At 45.1% G+C, this 13,160-nt stretch overlaps 2 protein-coding genes across 2 annotated transcripts; one reads left to right on the forward strand and one right to left on the reverse strand.

Moving 5' to 3' along the window:
- Window positions 1-407: 407 nt before the first annotated feature.
- pex6 (peroxisomal biogenesis factor 6) lies at window positions 408-6,358 on the forward strand. Its single transcript, XM_087782889.1, has 18 exons — window positions 408-908; window positions 1,709-2,257; window positions 2,461-2,651; window positions 2,711-2,794; window positions 3,300-3,393; window positions 3,455-3,585; window positions 3,644-3,749; window positions 3,808-4,010; window positions 4,071-4,257; window positions 4,436-4,512; window positions 4,571-4,688; window positions 4,755-4,960; window positions 5,041-5,102; window positions 5,460-5,568; window positions 5,628-5,744; window positions 5,803-5,880; window positions 5,962-6,101; window positions 6,173-6,358. The coding sequence occupies exons 1-18, from the start codon at window positions 408-410 to the stop codon at window positions 6,307-6,309; spliced, it is 3,090 nt and encodes a 1,029-aa protein (XP_087639015.1). The 3' UTR covers window positions 6,310-6,358.
- A 1,659-nt stretch (window positions 6,359-8,017) lies between these two features.
- Window positions 8,018-13,160, reverse strand: LOC148088953 (protein jagged-1a-like). Its single transcript, XM_087801661.1, has 14 exons — window positions 13,089-13,160; window positions 12,071-12,177; window positions 11,088-11,330; window positions 10,974-11,025; window positions 10,606-10,860; window positions 10,472-10,532; window positions 10,270-10,400; window positions 9,865-9,984; window positions 9,695-9,808; window positions 9,525-9,632; window positions 9,342-9,455; window positions 9,070-9,275; window positions 8,932-9,004; window positions 8,018-8,871 (listed from the first exon to the last, which is right to left on the reverse strand). The coding sequence occupies exons 2-14, from the start codon at window positions 12,122-12,124 to the stop codon at window positions 8,567-8,569; spliced, it is 1,836 nt and encodes a 611-aa protein (XP_087657787.1). The 5' UTR covers window positions 12,125-12,177; window positions 13,089-13,160; the 3' UTR covers window positions 8,018-8,566.

Genomic DNA, 13,160 nt, shown 5'->3' on the forward strand with positions numbered 1-13,160 from the left:
AAATGCACAAAAATACATTTTTAAAAACTAAATCAAATCTGATTCTGGGAAAATATATGAGAAAAAAAGCCTTTAAATAAAACCATATAAACATTCACATTAACTAAAAACGGCTTGTAAATTGATTATTTTGCATGTCATTTTTACAATGACAAAGGATAATCTAGCTGTGAAAAAAGAGGGTAGTTTAAGAACGATATATTTAAAATATATCAAATTAATTTTTGTTTGCATGAACTGTAAAAAAAACAAAAAACGTTGGCCGTTTGTTTCCAAAAAACAAATTCGGTCCTAATTTAGTTAGAAGTTGTTCAAAACCGGTTTGGTTTATTTGTCGAATGCTAAACAGCTAACGTTTTCCACCAGGAGGCGTCCTTGTCTCTTAGCGTAGAAGTAGAAGACTCAACATGGCGGCGCAGGTGGAATTGTGTTGCCTGGAAAACAACTTTCCATCACACCTGAGTCCTCTGGAGGTTCTGATTCGGAAGCCTCATCTGGACTCGATGTTGCAAAAGAACACCGACCTTCCGACTGTCATCCTGACCCCGCGGCGAAGTCCGGACCGCCAGAGAAGTGGACTTTTATTGCGCGTCCACTCGTTGACAGAAGAAGAGGCTTCAAGGGTCGCAAAGTTACCAGAAGAGGATCCAGAATCAGCCCGAGTCCACATCTTCACCAGCCGCTTCTTCCTGCAACACCACCGGCTCGACCTGCACGGATGTCCCGTCACGGTTCGGTCCATGAGGCCGGTGCCCCTGGAGAGGGTGACTCTGGGCGCCCGCAGCAGGGAGGCTCTCCGCTGGGCGTCAAATCGACGCTTCCTCGCCGGACTGCTGGAGCGCTGCGGTCCCGGTCAGTGGCTGGTGGTCCGGCAGGGAGACCCGCTCATGCTGGGGGGAGACTTGCAGGTGAGAGATATTATAACAGGTAAAGGTGCTTGAATAAATGCAAAACAATGACAGAAATGGTAAAACGCATTATTGATATGTGAGTGAAAAGTCATATTAAAAGTGTTAACTGTTGTGAATGGTATATAATGACATATAAATATAAATATTTCCATTCATTTTTATATTAATATACACATATCTTCATTAAAAGTCTCTTTGATGTCTTTTTGGAAATCATTTTCAATATTCAAATTTGACATTAATTATTATATTTTATTTCATTTACATAGAAGCATGTTTAAAACAAAAAAAGAAAAATATAATATATATATATAATTGTGTGTCCTGCAGGTTAAGATGCCACTTTATATATTCAAAAATGTACTATTTTATTTCAGGGAAAAATTAAATGTAATTGGCTGAAAGTTCGATAAAGCAACTTGGTAATCTTTTAGTATTGTCTGGTGGCACTTTTAGTAAAACTACTAAAATAGTTGAATTATTGTAATAAAAATATCAAACTGTGTTAGACCAAGATTAATGCATTTTAACAATATTCAGGTTTTTATTCATGCTAAAAAAAAAATTAATTTTCTGCCACTTGTGTGTTAACATTTAAATTTAGAAATGATTGAATTATGAATTATTTAAAAAAAAGATTCAATGAAATAAAATTACAAAACATTTTTATATAAAAATAGTTGAAACATAATTAAATGTAAAATTCAATATTCTACTGGATGATGAAGTTTATTGCCCATCTACATAAGTAACCCTTGGTGTCCCTGTATTCGTCACAACTATAATGCTGTCGACAGTCTGACCTGCAGGTGCTGGAGTGTCGCCCAGTGGCCCAGGGCGTCATCACTGCTGATACCTCACTGGTTCTAACTGACTGCAGTGACTGGTTAGACCAAGTGGACTCGGCACCTTCAGAGCCGGTAGGGATCAGCAGGCCACTGAGCTTGTGCGCCTCAGACTTTGCCCAGTTCTCAGAAAGCCTCAGAATGGGGCGCTCTTTGCTGGACAACAGGAATCTGTTGGACCTGTGCAGCGTCCTGGAGGCACTGGAGTGTCGCCTGGATGCTCGTGTGGTGGACTCTCGGCGTCTAAAGGAGGCCAGTGCAGCAGGACTGGACTTGGACGGGTGTGTGTTTGTGAGCAGGAAGCTGCTTGTCACTCTCGGACTATTCAACCAGGAGTGGGTCCGACTGTCGGCACCAGGAGCATCGGGCTGCAGAGAAAGGCCGGTCACCGTGGCGACACTTGACAATGTGACGCAGGATAACGAGGCGCTGATAACTGACACACTCTGGTTTAATCTGACGGGAGGAGAGGAGACCCGAGATAGCAGCCTTAGGATGAAGGTGCAAACTTTTGATCTCTGAGTTCTTCTTTAAAATATAGCTTTGAATCAGTAAATAAACATTTTTAAATTAAATCTGAAAAAGTGTGAAACTGTCAACTTGATTTCAGTACCAAAAATAGGTTTTAGCAAAAAGTTTGGCTTTTGAACTTTGAATTATATTCCATGATTATCCTGCGCTCACTCTGGTTGTGTTGCTCACAGAGGGGTCCGTCCAGTGGGATGCTTCCGGGTCGCTCTGACAGTTTGTGTCGCACAAGCTCGCCGCCATTTGCCACAGAACTTCACTTATCACCAGTGTCGTCATCTCTGTATCATCACCTCAACCTCCAGCACTGCCTGGACAACCTAGATCCATTGGACCAACTGCTTAAGGTCCACTTCAGCTCACCCAAGTGAGTGCGTGTATGCATGTGTGTTAAAACAACAGGCATTTATGTGTGTTTGATTGCAGGTTGGTGTCAGTCGGAGACGTGCTTTCCATTCCAGTCCAGAATTTTCCAGATCTAAAGCCCTACGTCAACGATGGCGTTCACAGGTGTTCATTGCTCTTATGTTTAAGTTATAGTTCTACTCACCCTCATGTTGACTATGAGTTGGAATTATGTTCAGAGTAATCTGTTACTTTTTAGAGTTATAGACAAAAATGTTTGTTCATTTTAATGAAGCGACTTAAGTGAAAATCGCTGTACAAAGAAAACAATTTAAAACATCCAAACGCTTCTGTGGTGCTCGTCTGTAATATTCCTCGTTATCTCTCGACAAGAGGAATTGTTTCAGGAAAAACATAAACAAGTCTGTATTATGAGCCGTTTTTGTAGCATAAGTTTAAACAATAACATTCTACACAGACAAGTACTTTTGAGCGAAAGTCGCTGTTTTAAAAGGAAACATTTTAGTCCATAACTCTAAACAGGAACACATTGCTCTGAAGAATCCCAACCCTTAGTCGATATGAGGGTGAGTAGAAAATGACTGAAGTTTGAATTTGGGTTGAACTTAAAGACATCCAGTTTATTTACGTGTGACCTTTAACCTGGCAGTTGCCCGGTGCTGTTCTTCAAAGTAGAGAAGGTCTGTGGAGCGACAGAGGTCGGAGCTTACCTGGCTGACACATGCCACTCCTCCCTCTACATGGTGACCTGTGAACCCTCTGACCCCTGCTGGAGTAGCTGAATGACCTCTGACTTCTCCTTAGGATCCCTGCGTCCAGAGCAGAGTCCCACACTGCTGCCATGAGGGGGGTTCTTTGTGGACCAGTCTGACCCCTCCAGGGCTTGACACGGCAGTGGACGACCTCAGCGCTGTCCTTCGTCCACACTTTTACAGGTGAGTCGTGAGCTCAAGCGTCTGATGGCGAGATCTGTTCATGTAATATGTGTTTCAGTGACGCTCTGTCCGGCTGCACGGTTCTCCTCCACGGTCCAGCAGGGGGCGGTAAACTGACGGTGACCAGTGCTGCCAGCCGCAGGCTCCGCCTCCACCTGCTGAAGGTCTAGCTCCTGGAGTGAGATGCGGGTCAGCAACTGACCTGCAGTTGTTGTTGTGCAGGTCGACTGTGTGAGCGTCTGCGCAGACACCCCCGCCGCCTCCGAGGCCAAGCTAGCGGCCATGTTCCTGCGGGCTGAAGAGCTACAGCCGTGCGTCCTGCTGCTCCGGAATCTTAACCTTCTGTTTCCTCCTCGGGAAGGGACCAATGACAATGGAAGAGTTTCTGCAGCGCTATGTCAGCTACTTAGCAGCGCCCCCAGCAGGTGAAGTCGCAACCTGTCGTGAACCTCGATGTAGGTAGACTGACGCTCCCTTGTGTTCAGGGTTGCTGTGGTGGCGACGACCTCTCGACCCAGAGAACTATGTTCCAGCGTCGTGGCATCATTCGTCCACCAGGTGGCATTAGAGAGCCCCACAGAGGATCAACGGCGTGCTCTGCTGGTTGGCCTGAGTGGAGACCTTCCTCTAGGGAGGGATGTCCAGCTGGAGAGTCTTGCTAAGATCACCACGGTAACCACACTGACTTTTTCTTTCCAATGTAACCGGAGGTTTGAATAGTCTAGTCAGAACGAAACCTTGAGGAGTTACAGACATTTGCAAATGTTGGATCATGCCAACATCATCGGCCACACGTTCTTCGCTGTCATGCTAACATCTGAGTTCCTTGATGGTTCTTCTACCTCCTCAGGGGTTGGTTTTGTCCGATCTGCAGGCTCTGCTGGTCCAGGCGGGTCGTTCCGCCTACAGGAGGATCCTCCAGACCTGGTGTGTTTGCTACTGAGTTGGCCAGTCCTGCTTGTGGTCTGACTTTCTCTTTTTTCAGTCATGGTTGGACTGAGGATGAGCTTTGCTGCTGTGGCGTCACCATCCAGAACCAAGACTTCCTGTCTGCCCTTGAGACCCTTCAGGAGGCCCAGTCCAAGTCTATTGGAGCACCTGAGGTGACTCTCAAGACTTGTCTCCAGGCACCTCGCTGCTCAATTTGTTGACTGTCTGTCCAACCGCAGATTCCGAGGGTCCGTTGGGAGGATGTTGGGGGTCTCCATCAGGTGAAGCAGGACCTCCTGGACACAGTGCAGCGCCCCCTGCAGCATCCAGAGCTGCTAAGTCTAGGACTCACTCGGACAGGCATCCTACTGTATGGACCTCCTGGCACTGGGAAGACCCTGTTGGCAAAAGCTGTAGCCACAGAGTGCTCCATGACCTTCCTCAGGTACACGCAGCAGCAGCAGCGCCCCCTGCTTGTGACTCAACCATACAGCAGTCGTGTGATCAGAACTTGTCTGTGTGCAGTGTGAAAGGTCCAGAACTTATCAACATGTACGTGGGCCAGAGTGAACAGAACGTCAGGGAGGGTGAGTTATTTCTTGACGAACAATGAAGAATAAGTATTTTACGAAGGCAGAACATGAAATACAATATGTGCTGGGTTGACGTGTCGGACTCAAACAGGCCCAGATGTTTAACTCAATTGAAGTTGTGAGTCAAACAAAACATTCTGTCAAACCGACGGTACAAGAAAACTGTAAGGAAACGCAATATCATGTATTTTGATAATGGCGGCTAATTTTTCATTAGCTTTAGCTTGGATGTGCTTAGCCACTAACTTGTTCAAGAGACGCTTGTCTCTGCGGACATTAATGTCTTCTGCTTTGATAAAGGTGGGTGGATCATTTTGATTCAAAGTTTGTTTCGCACCATGTCTGTGTCAGTGTTCAGCAAAGCTCGGTCAGCCGCTCCGTGCATCGTCTTCTTTGACGAATTGGACTCTTTGGCTCCCAGCAGGGGGCGCAGCGGGGACTCTGGAGGTGTGATGGACAGGTGAGTGTGTTCTCTGCTTCTCACATGCGACTGCGGAGTCTAGTAACTGTGTGGTCCAGGGTGGTCTCACAACTGCTGGCGGAGCTGGACTCCCTTTCCACGTCAGCCGCCGTGTTCGTCATCGGTGCCACTAACCGCCCAGACCTGTTGGACCAATCGCTGTTAAGACCTGGGAGGTGAGTTGACACAAGGATGGTGTGTTAAGACTGTTGCTGACCTCTGGTGGTGCTGCAGGTTTGATAAACTGGTCTACGTGGGCGTGAACGAGGACCGGGGTTCTCAGCTGCAAGTGCTGCAGGCGGTTCTCAGAAGGTACGCTTGGCGCCCCCTGCTGGTGCACGAGTTTGTTGAGAAAATCGGAACACGGCAGTCATGTGATGTTTCTGGTACCAGGTTCGAGCTGGACCCTGCAGTGGATCTGCAGAAGTTGCTAGACAGATGTCCCGCCCACATGACTGGTGCAGACCTCTACGCCCTCTGTTCTGACGCCATGACGGCTGCTGTGAAGAGGAAGATTGCTTTGATACAGGATGGTGTGTGTGCGCATTCGTGTATATCTTGGTTTTTGTTTGTATGCGTGTCATTTTGCATCTGTGGTCCACAGGTCTTGATGTGGAGGAATCCTCTGTGTGTCTCTCTGTGGACGACTTCTGTGTTGCCCTTGACAACATGAAACCCTCCGTGACCCAGTCAGAGCTTCAGAGATACAAAGACATCCAGCAAACACTGGCGGCACACTGACTCAACTGTAAATAATACGGATTAATAAAGTTATTTATGACAACAAGAACCCTCATTGGACTCTTTAATCGGAATCAGTAACTTTTATTTATGCCGATGTTGAAAAGACAACATACGATATTTTGTGGGGGCATTACGGAATAAAATAATAAAAATGAAAGGGATGAATAAAATAAAAAATAAAAAATTAAAATAAGAGACATATGTGTGTAACACAATAAAATGGAACAGAATGGGTGGATAAGGTCACCTTTTTAGTACAATATACGATTTATCATACGTAATGCCTGAATAACTCATCAATTGTTTTCAAAAGTTCCGCCTTGCGTGGGTCCTGAATAGTTTGAGGAAGTAGTAGTCATAAGGAATGAAACCAACCAAACCGTCATGGTAGATAACTCCAAAAAATAAAATGTTTAACAAATGATCGGGTTTTTTTTACTGCGATGTTTTTTTTTTATATTTGTGTGCTTCACTACAACTATGATACGATTTTGATCAGGCACTCACCTGAACACCTCGGTTACGACAGTGTTTTAACATGGCTGCCACTGAAACGGTGAGAAGGTGAAGTCAAACATCATCTGGTAAGTCTCTCATTTAATTTGTTGCCTTTTTTTTTGACGAGATCTTATGTAGTTGGTAAACTATGATCAGTTCGTCATCCACGCGTGGAAGTGCCAAACCTCGTCTGTGTGGTGTGCAATGTTAGCCACAAGCTAACTAGTGTCAAATCCTGTTGCCATTACTTAGTTTAGTTTTTCTTTGTAAACACATGTAGCATTTATTCCAATGGATTTGACACGTCATATGCCTAATGTGTTGTTTTTCTGTAAAAAACAAATATAGAATTACATTGTCATAATAAATATCCTCCCACAGTCCAAAAACATACAGAGGTCGATTGAGAGGGTGCGTGCGCTTGTGCCCTGCGATAGACTGGCGTCCTGTCCAGGGTGTCCCCTGCCTCTCGCCTGATGAAACTGGTTTAAGCTCAAGTCTCCCCGCGACCCTGATAAGGGATAAAGCGGTAGAAAATGAATAAATGATAAACAAATCCCATTGTTAATAATTTATTTTTATGGTTTCTGTAGTTCCTTCCACATGAATATCTCTTGTATTCAATACAGAAGCACATGATGGGTATACGACAGTTCTGGCGTCGATACAAGGTTCTGCTGGTAATGGTTCCAACTCTGGTGCTGATCCACTGGAGCTGGCGATCCCTGAATGAAATCCGGCTTGAATCTCAGTCCAAAGACAACAAACTCACGGCACCCGCCACCATCAACCACGTGACACAACCTTCTGCTGCTAAGACAAAGTTATGTAGGTGCACTTTCATTGAACCTTTTGTCATTACACTTATTCAATTTAGTTTCTTTAGAATTATTTAAAAATAAATCAGTGTTGCTATCAATATCCATTATTCAAAATCAATGTGATCAACTGTTTGACAGTTGTGTGGATGTTTATACTTTTTAACACCGCAAGAAGTGACGTGAATTATATAACTCTTGAAATCTATTATTTTAAACTAATGATGCATTATTAACATTATTATATACTATATAAACATTGGAACAATGCTGCAGGAGAGTCTTCTGCTCTTTCCTACCCACTGCATTCAAGCTATTTAATTAAGATTGTATCTTCTGGACAATAAAGGGAAATGACTGAAGTTAATTCTGCACTTGTTCTTCTGCAGAAGTGATGCCCGGGCCTGGCAGGAAGTGGTTGTGGATTCTGGGTGGCAGCGCCATCACGCTCCACCTGGGCGTCTGGTTGATGCAGAACTTGACAAAGAACGCTGCCCGCAAAGGCTCAGAGACCCCAATCAAGGGGAGTCCCACCTTCAACTGGACTGAAGTGGAGTCTCCGCGAGGCTCAGACTAACATTGTGACCACTGTGCGGTTCATTATATGTCGCTGAGAATTGATTTTCTCACATTAAAGGTAATTTAATCAACCTATGGCTTTATCCACCGCTCACCATCGACATTTGGTTAAACCAATTGTTGATCATTTAAATGATCAATAAATTGATGATGTACAAATATTGCACTTTTTAAAATTAAGTCGTTGTTCACTGCAACAGTTCGAGGTTCAGGGTTCCTCAGCAGGTGTTGGACATTCATAAAGGAAGTAGTGCAGCATGAGCCACCACTGCTGTCAGTCGTCCACTAGGTGGAGCCGGACCTGCAGATTCTGGCGTCGTGTTGATGGACAGGAAGTTAAGATGCATTCAGAGATCTCATCACGGTTTCCTCCCGTCCTGACAGTGCACAAATGCGTCACCAATCTTTGTCAGCTTCACCTGGGCAGCACCTGTGCCTAGCTCTTGTGTTGGGCTCTGATCTACACGCTGGTCATGACCACCTGCCTCGCCGGTCACCTCCAGAGGCACTTGGCGGCCATTGTTGTTCCAGGTCACCTGTGACGAGAGCGAGCTGGCTCCAACACTCCCGTGTAGGCGAGTCCTCCAGCACCACAGCAGCAACACTGCCGCCGTCAGCACCCACACCACCACTGCTGTACAGGCCAGCAGCACCACCTGCTGGTCTGCAGAGGAAACCGTTCAATCGGGAGTTTTACGGACGCAATAACTCATCTGTGACTCACCGCTGTCAGTCTCAGATCTCTGGATTCGAACTGCCACGATGGCATCTGCTGCGGAACCCTCCGAGTCTGAAGCCTGGAGCGGGAAAAGCTTGTGCGTCAGATTGTGCATGAACGTGAGTTATGTTTGTGGACTCGCACCTGGCAGTGACTTCCCGATGTTCCAGGAGGACAGACGCAGCGTTCACCGTGGCAACGACCACCATTGATGCAGGGCCGTTTTAAACACCCGTCAAGCTCACAGCGTTCGCCGCTGTGGCCGGCCGTGCACACACACCTGTAACCCCCCTGTGGTGTGGCCTGGCAGGTGGCTCCGTTCAGACAGCGCCCCCTGCAGATTCTTAAATCTAAAGAGACAATAATTATATTTGGAGCATTTAACTTTTATTGTTGTTGACGCGGCAAATTCTTACCCACGTCACAGTCTGGCCCCGCCCACCCAGGAAGACAGTGGCAGAAATATCCTCCTATCAGGTTTCGGCAGGAGTGGGCGTGGACACAAGGGGCGGAGTTACACTCGTCCGCATCTGAGGAAGAGAATTAAGCATGAATGATTGACAGGTCAATTCTCGGTTCTCTTAAGGTGTTGGACTCACCGATGCGGCAGGTGCGTCCGGACCACTGCGGCGGACAGATGCACTTGAAACCGGCACCGACGTTCACACACGTTCCACCGTGAGCACACCGATTTGGCGAACACACACCTAAGAAACGCACACGTGAATACACACATACGTGAATATACAAACAGTTAAAGGGGTCTCACTAGAGGAACAGGTGGTTCCGGTCCAGCCGGCGGGGCAGAAACACCGGAAGCCGCCAAGTGTCTCATCACAGGTGCCACCGTTCGCACACGGTGAGGACCGACACACTCGTTCATCTGCAACACACACGTCAGCGTTTTCCCCTTGAAAGTCCACAGATGGTGACTCCCACCTCTCTCACAGCGAACGCCCGAGAGCCCGACGGGACACGAGCAGTGGAACTTATCCGGACCCGAGTTACTACAGGAGCCGCCGTTCAGACACGGACGCAGCGACGAACACAAGTTCAGGTCTGCAGACAGTGTAGTGTGTATTGGAGCTTTTCAGTGTTTTTTTTAACAGTTGAATTACTTTCATGATCAATATAGAATTTAATTTATTGAATAACTGAATTTTAAAAATGGAATTATTTACAACATAATTAGTTTTACATGTGGAGGTTAAAATTGACTAGCTGGGTAATCTTTGGGTATTGAAAATATTACAATTTCTTTAAATCAATTGTTGGAAAAAAAAAAATCAACATAGAAATGATTGAAATTCAGTTCAGAATACTGGTATACTTAAGTATGTGTACCTTTTTCACACAGCTGTCCACCAAAGTTTGGGTCACACACACACTCCCAAGGTTTCACACAGTTGCCGTGAACACATCCAGGGTGAGGAACACACTCGTCACAGCGTTCGCCTCGCCAACCGTACTGACACCTGGAACACAAACAGTACACACGCATGTCAGTGCAAAATCACGTGCGTGCACGCGTTCTATGGAATCTGACCTGCACTCTCCAGGACGTCTACACGATCCATGTTCGGCACTGCAACCCAATCCACACAAAGCTGCAAAGAGACAACTGTGAACACACGCATGTTCATAAAAACACAAATGTTGCAATGAGCTCTGTTGGCTGACCAGTGCTACAGTCCGGCCCACTCCAGCCCACACGGCATGTCTTGTTTCCATGGCGATCGCAGTCGTAATGTCCGAACACATCGTCTCTTGGTCGACAGAACTTTGTGCAGCTCAGGCCAAAGTAGTTCTGGTGGCATCTGAGCCGAATCTGAAACAGGAAGTTAACCGTTGCCGCGTCGTGTTGCAGACGCTGCCACGGCTGACCGGGCCGGATGATTCCGGTCCGAACCTTCTGCTCCACCAACACAGACCCACCTTTTGAAATATAATGGAGGTCCCTGGTTAAAATCTCAGTTCAAAATCTCACCAACATCTCCATCAGGGGTAGACTGCAGGTGGTCATAATGTTTCTGCAAACAAATGCTTACCATCTGAAGAATCAGAAAAGTCCAACGCCTCCACCAACAGCGTGTACCACCTCTGAATACACACACACCTCAGCACAAAAAAACAGAACGTAGCACCAGAACTCATGGACTCACGGGCCAGCTGAAGTTGATGGGCAGAACCACCAGCACCTCCTCGCTGCTGCGTGAGTCCAGCACCGGCGTGGAAGCCGACCCGAAGCTGCAGGGGCCGACTGGGGACACCGTCACCTGGTACTCTTTCAGACAGACCCGGAAGAACATTTTGCACCTGCCAGCGGGACAGAACCGGACTGCATCGGACCCACTTGGGTTCATCGATGAGATCTGAAGCTCAAATGAGGCTGAAGCTAATGCGACCTGCAGGGGGCGACAAACACCAGGTATGCATGAGCGTATACTTAAGGCAAGTACCACCTGTTATAACTTTTTCCACGTTTCAAGAATGTCAAACTTAATTTATGTCTATGTAGAATTTCTAGAACAATTCCTAGTACAAATACATACTTCAGTTTCATCAGAGTCTTTTTATGAAGCCAGTGAAGTCGTGATTAAGTGAACATCAGGGGAGGACGCTGAACATCCTAAAGTGCCGTGTTATGAGAAGCAGTTAAGTCAAACCAACAAAGAAAAACAGCTGGAATGTTATGACTAGAATGAAAAATCATAAATCATAATAAATAATATTCCAAAGCTTGATTTGCAATAAATAAAGCACCAATTTAAATTGTAAAACATATTGACAAAATGTTTAAACAACACAAAAAAATCTCATGTAAAAGGATTTTCCTACAATAGATTTTTTGGAAATTAAGTTATTTTTTGGAAGAGAGTGATAATAAGAAGTATAAAATGTATGTTTTTTTGTCCGAAACATTTATACTGAACTAAAATAATCAAATAAAAACATTTGATTCTGCCCAGGTCTAGATTAAACGTCCTTAACTGTACATTTTATAACAAAACCCTTGTAGCGTCTGCAGTACAACGTTTTTTGTTTCGGTCTTAAATAGTACTTTAGCCGCACAGCACAGCACAATATGCGCAGTATTGTGGTTCAATGTAGTACACGCAGTGTGTAGCAGACACACAAAGCTCACCTGCAGTCCGCAGCAGAACATCAGCAAGAGGGTGAGTCCTGTATCTGGAGTCATGGTTCTGGTCCTAGTCTCTTCTGAGTTCTGGTGCCATTCGGTTTGAAAGGGACCTTAAAAAAAAAAAAGGTGGAGGGTGGCGCTTCCCTGGCAGGCCACGCCCCTCATCCCTATGCATGGTTCGACAGACAGTTGCTGAAGTGAGTTCACACTCGGGAGTGACTCCACTTCGACACGTGCGCGATAATTCTCTACAAATAATTTGGAAATTCCAAAAAGTCACACAGACGCGTCGCCCACCAATGAGACGCCACCGTCCGGAGCGGCGAGGAAATCTGTCATAAGTATATGAACACCTGTTAGTAGTTCCGTGTCTGCTGCAGCTCCCGGTAGTCGGGAGGTCTGAGGATGTTCCGGTGAGATCGCCAGCTTTTTTTAACAAACGTTTTATTTTAAAACCTTCGTGTCTGTACAGCCAGATCTGTGCCATCAACACCAAAGTTCTGTAGATTTGTTGAATCTTTCCAACGAATCACAGGTTTATCGTAACAGCTTTTAGTAAAACTAAAAGTCATAAATATGAAGCATTTCATTCATGATATATTCACAAATTAAAAGTTAGGAATCATGCTACTATTTTCAAATCAAGATTTTCTTTATCTTTACTCCATAAGATTGTTGGTCAGAGACATTGAATAACTTTTTTTTTTTCAAGAAATGTAATTTCTTTGTATAAATAATCTATTAATTCTTAATCTATATAAAAAAAGGATGCACATTTTAAAGGATTAAAAAAACATTTATTCAATCACAAGCCCATGTAGGTAATATTTGTATATTGCTTACAAATAATAATAGGTATAACTTGTAAGTATGTTACAAGTTCAAACGTTTGCGACACATCTCAATGCTTTTTTTTCGTGAACAGGTTTTAGAATTCAAATATGTTTTAAAAAGATCTAGATTTCCTTACTCATGTCCCAACCCTCATGAAACTGAATCAGAAAGAAAAGTTAAATAGTACCTGAAAGTCTTGACGTTAGTTCCTGGCATCAAAAAAATCCATCATCACGTTGATTCAGGACATAAACCAAAG

The sequence above is a fragment of the Callionymus lyra genome, chromosome 1 (assembly GCF_982586985.1).
Source record: "Callionymus lyra chromosome 1, fCalLyr1.hap1.1, whole genome shotgun sequence".
Classification (NCBI taxonomy): domain Eukaryota; kingdom Metazoa; phylum Chordata; class Actinopteri; order Syngnathiformes; family Callionymidae; genus Callionymus; species Callionymus lyra.

Excerpts from the sequence above, each read along its gene's own strand:
- LOC148088953 (XM_087801661.1), bottom strand. The coding sequence starts at position 12,124 with ATGACTCCAGATACAGGACTCACCCTCTTGCTGATGTTCTGCTGCGGA. Across the intron at positions 11,331-12,070 it reads TGTTCTGCTGCGGACTGCAG|GTCGCATTAGCTTCAGCCTC; the intron begins GTGAGCTTTGTG and ends CGCCCCCTGCAG. Across the intron at positions 9,005-9,069 it reads CATCGGGAAGTCACTGCCAG|GCTTCAGACTCGGAGGGTTC; the intron begins GTGCGAGTCCAC and ends TTCCCGCTCCAG.
- pex6 (XM_087782889.1), top strand. The coding sequence starts at position 408 with ATGGCGGCGCAGGTGGAATTGTGTTGCCTGGAAAACAACTTTCCATCA. Across the intron at positions 2,652-2,710 it reads GTCCACTTCAGCTCACCCAA|GTTGGTGTCAGTCGGAGACG; the intron begins GTGAGTGCGTGT and ends GTTTGATTGCAG. Across the intron at positions 2,795-3,299 it reads GTCAACGATGGCGTTCACAG|TTGCCCGGTGCTGTTCTTCA; the intron begins GTGTTCATTGCT and ends TTAACCTGGCAG.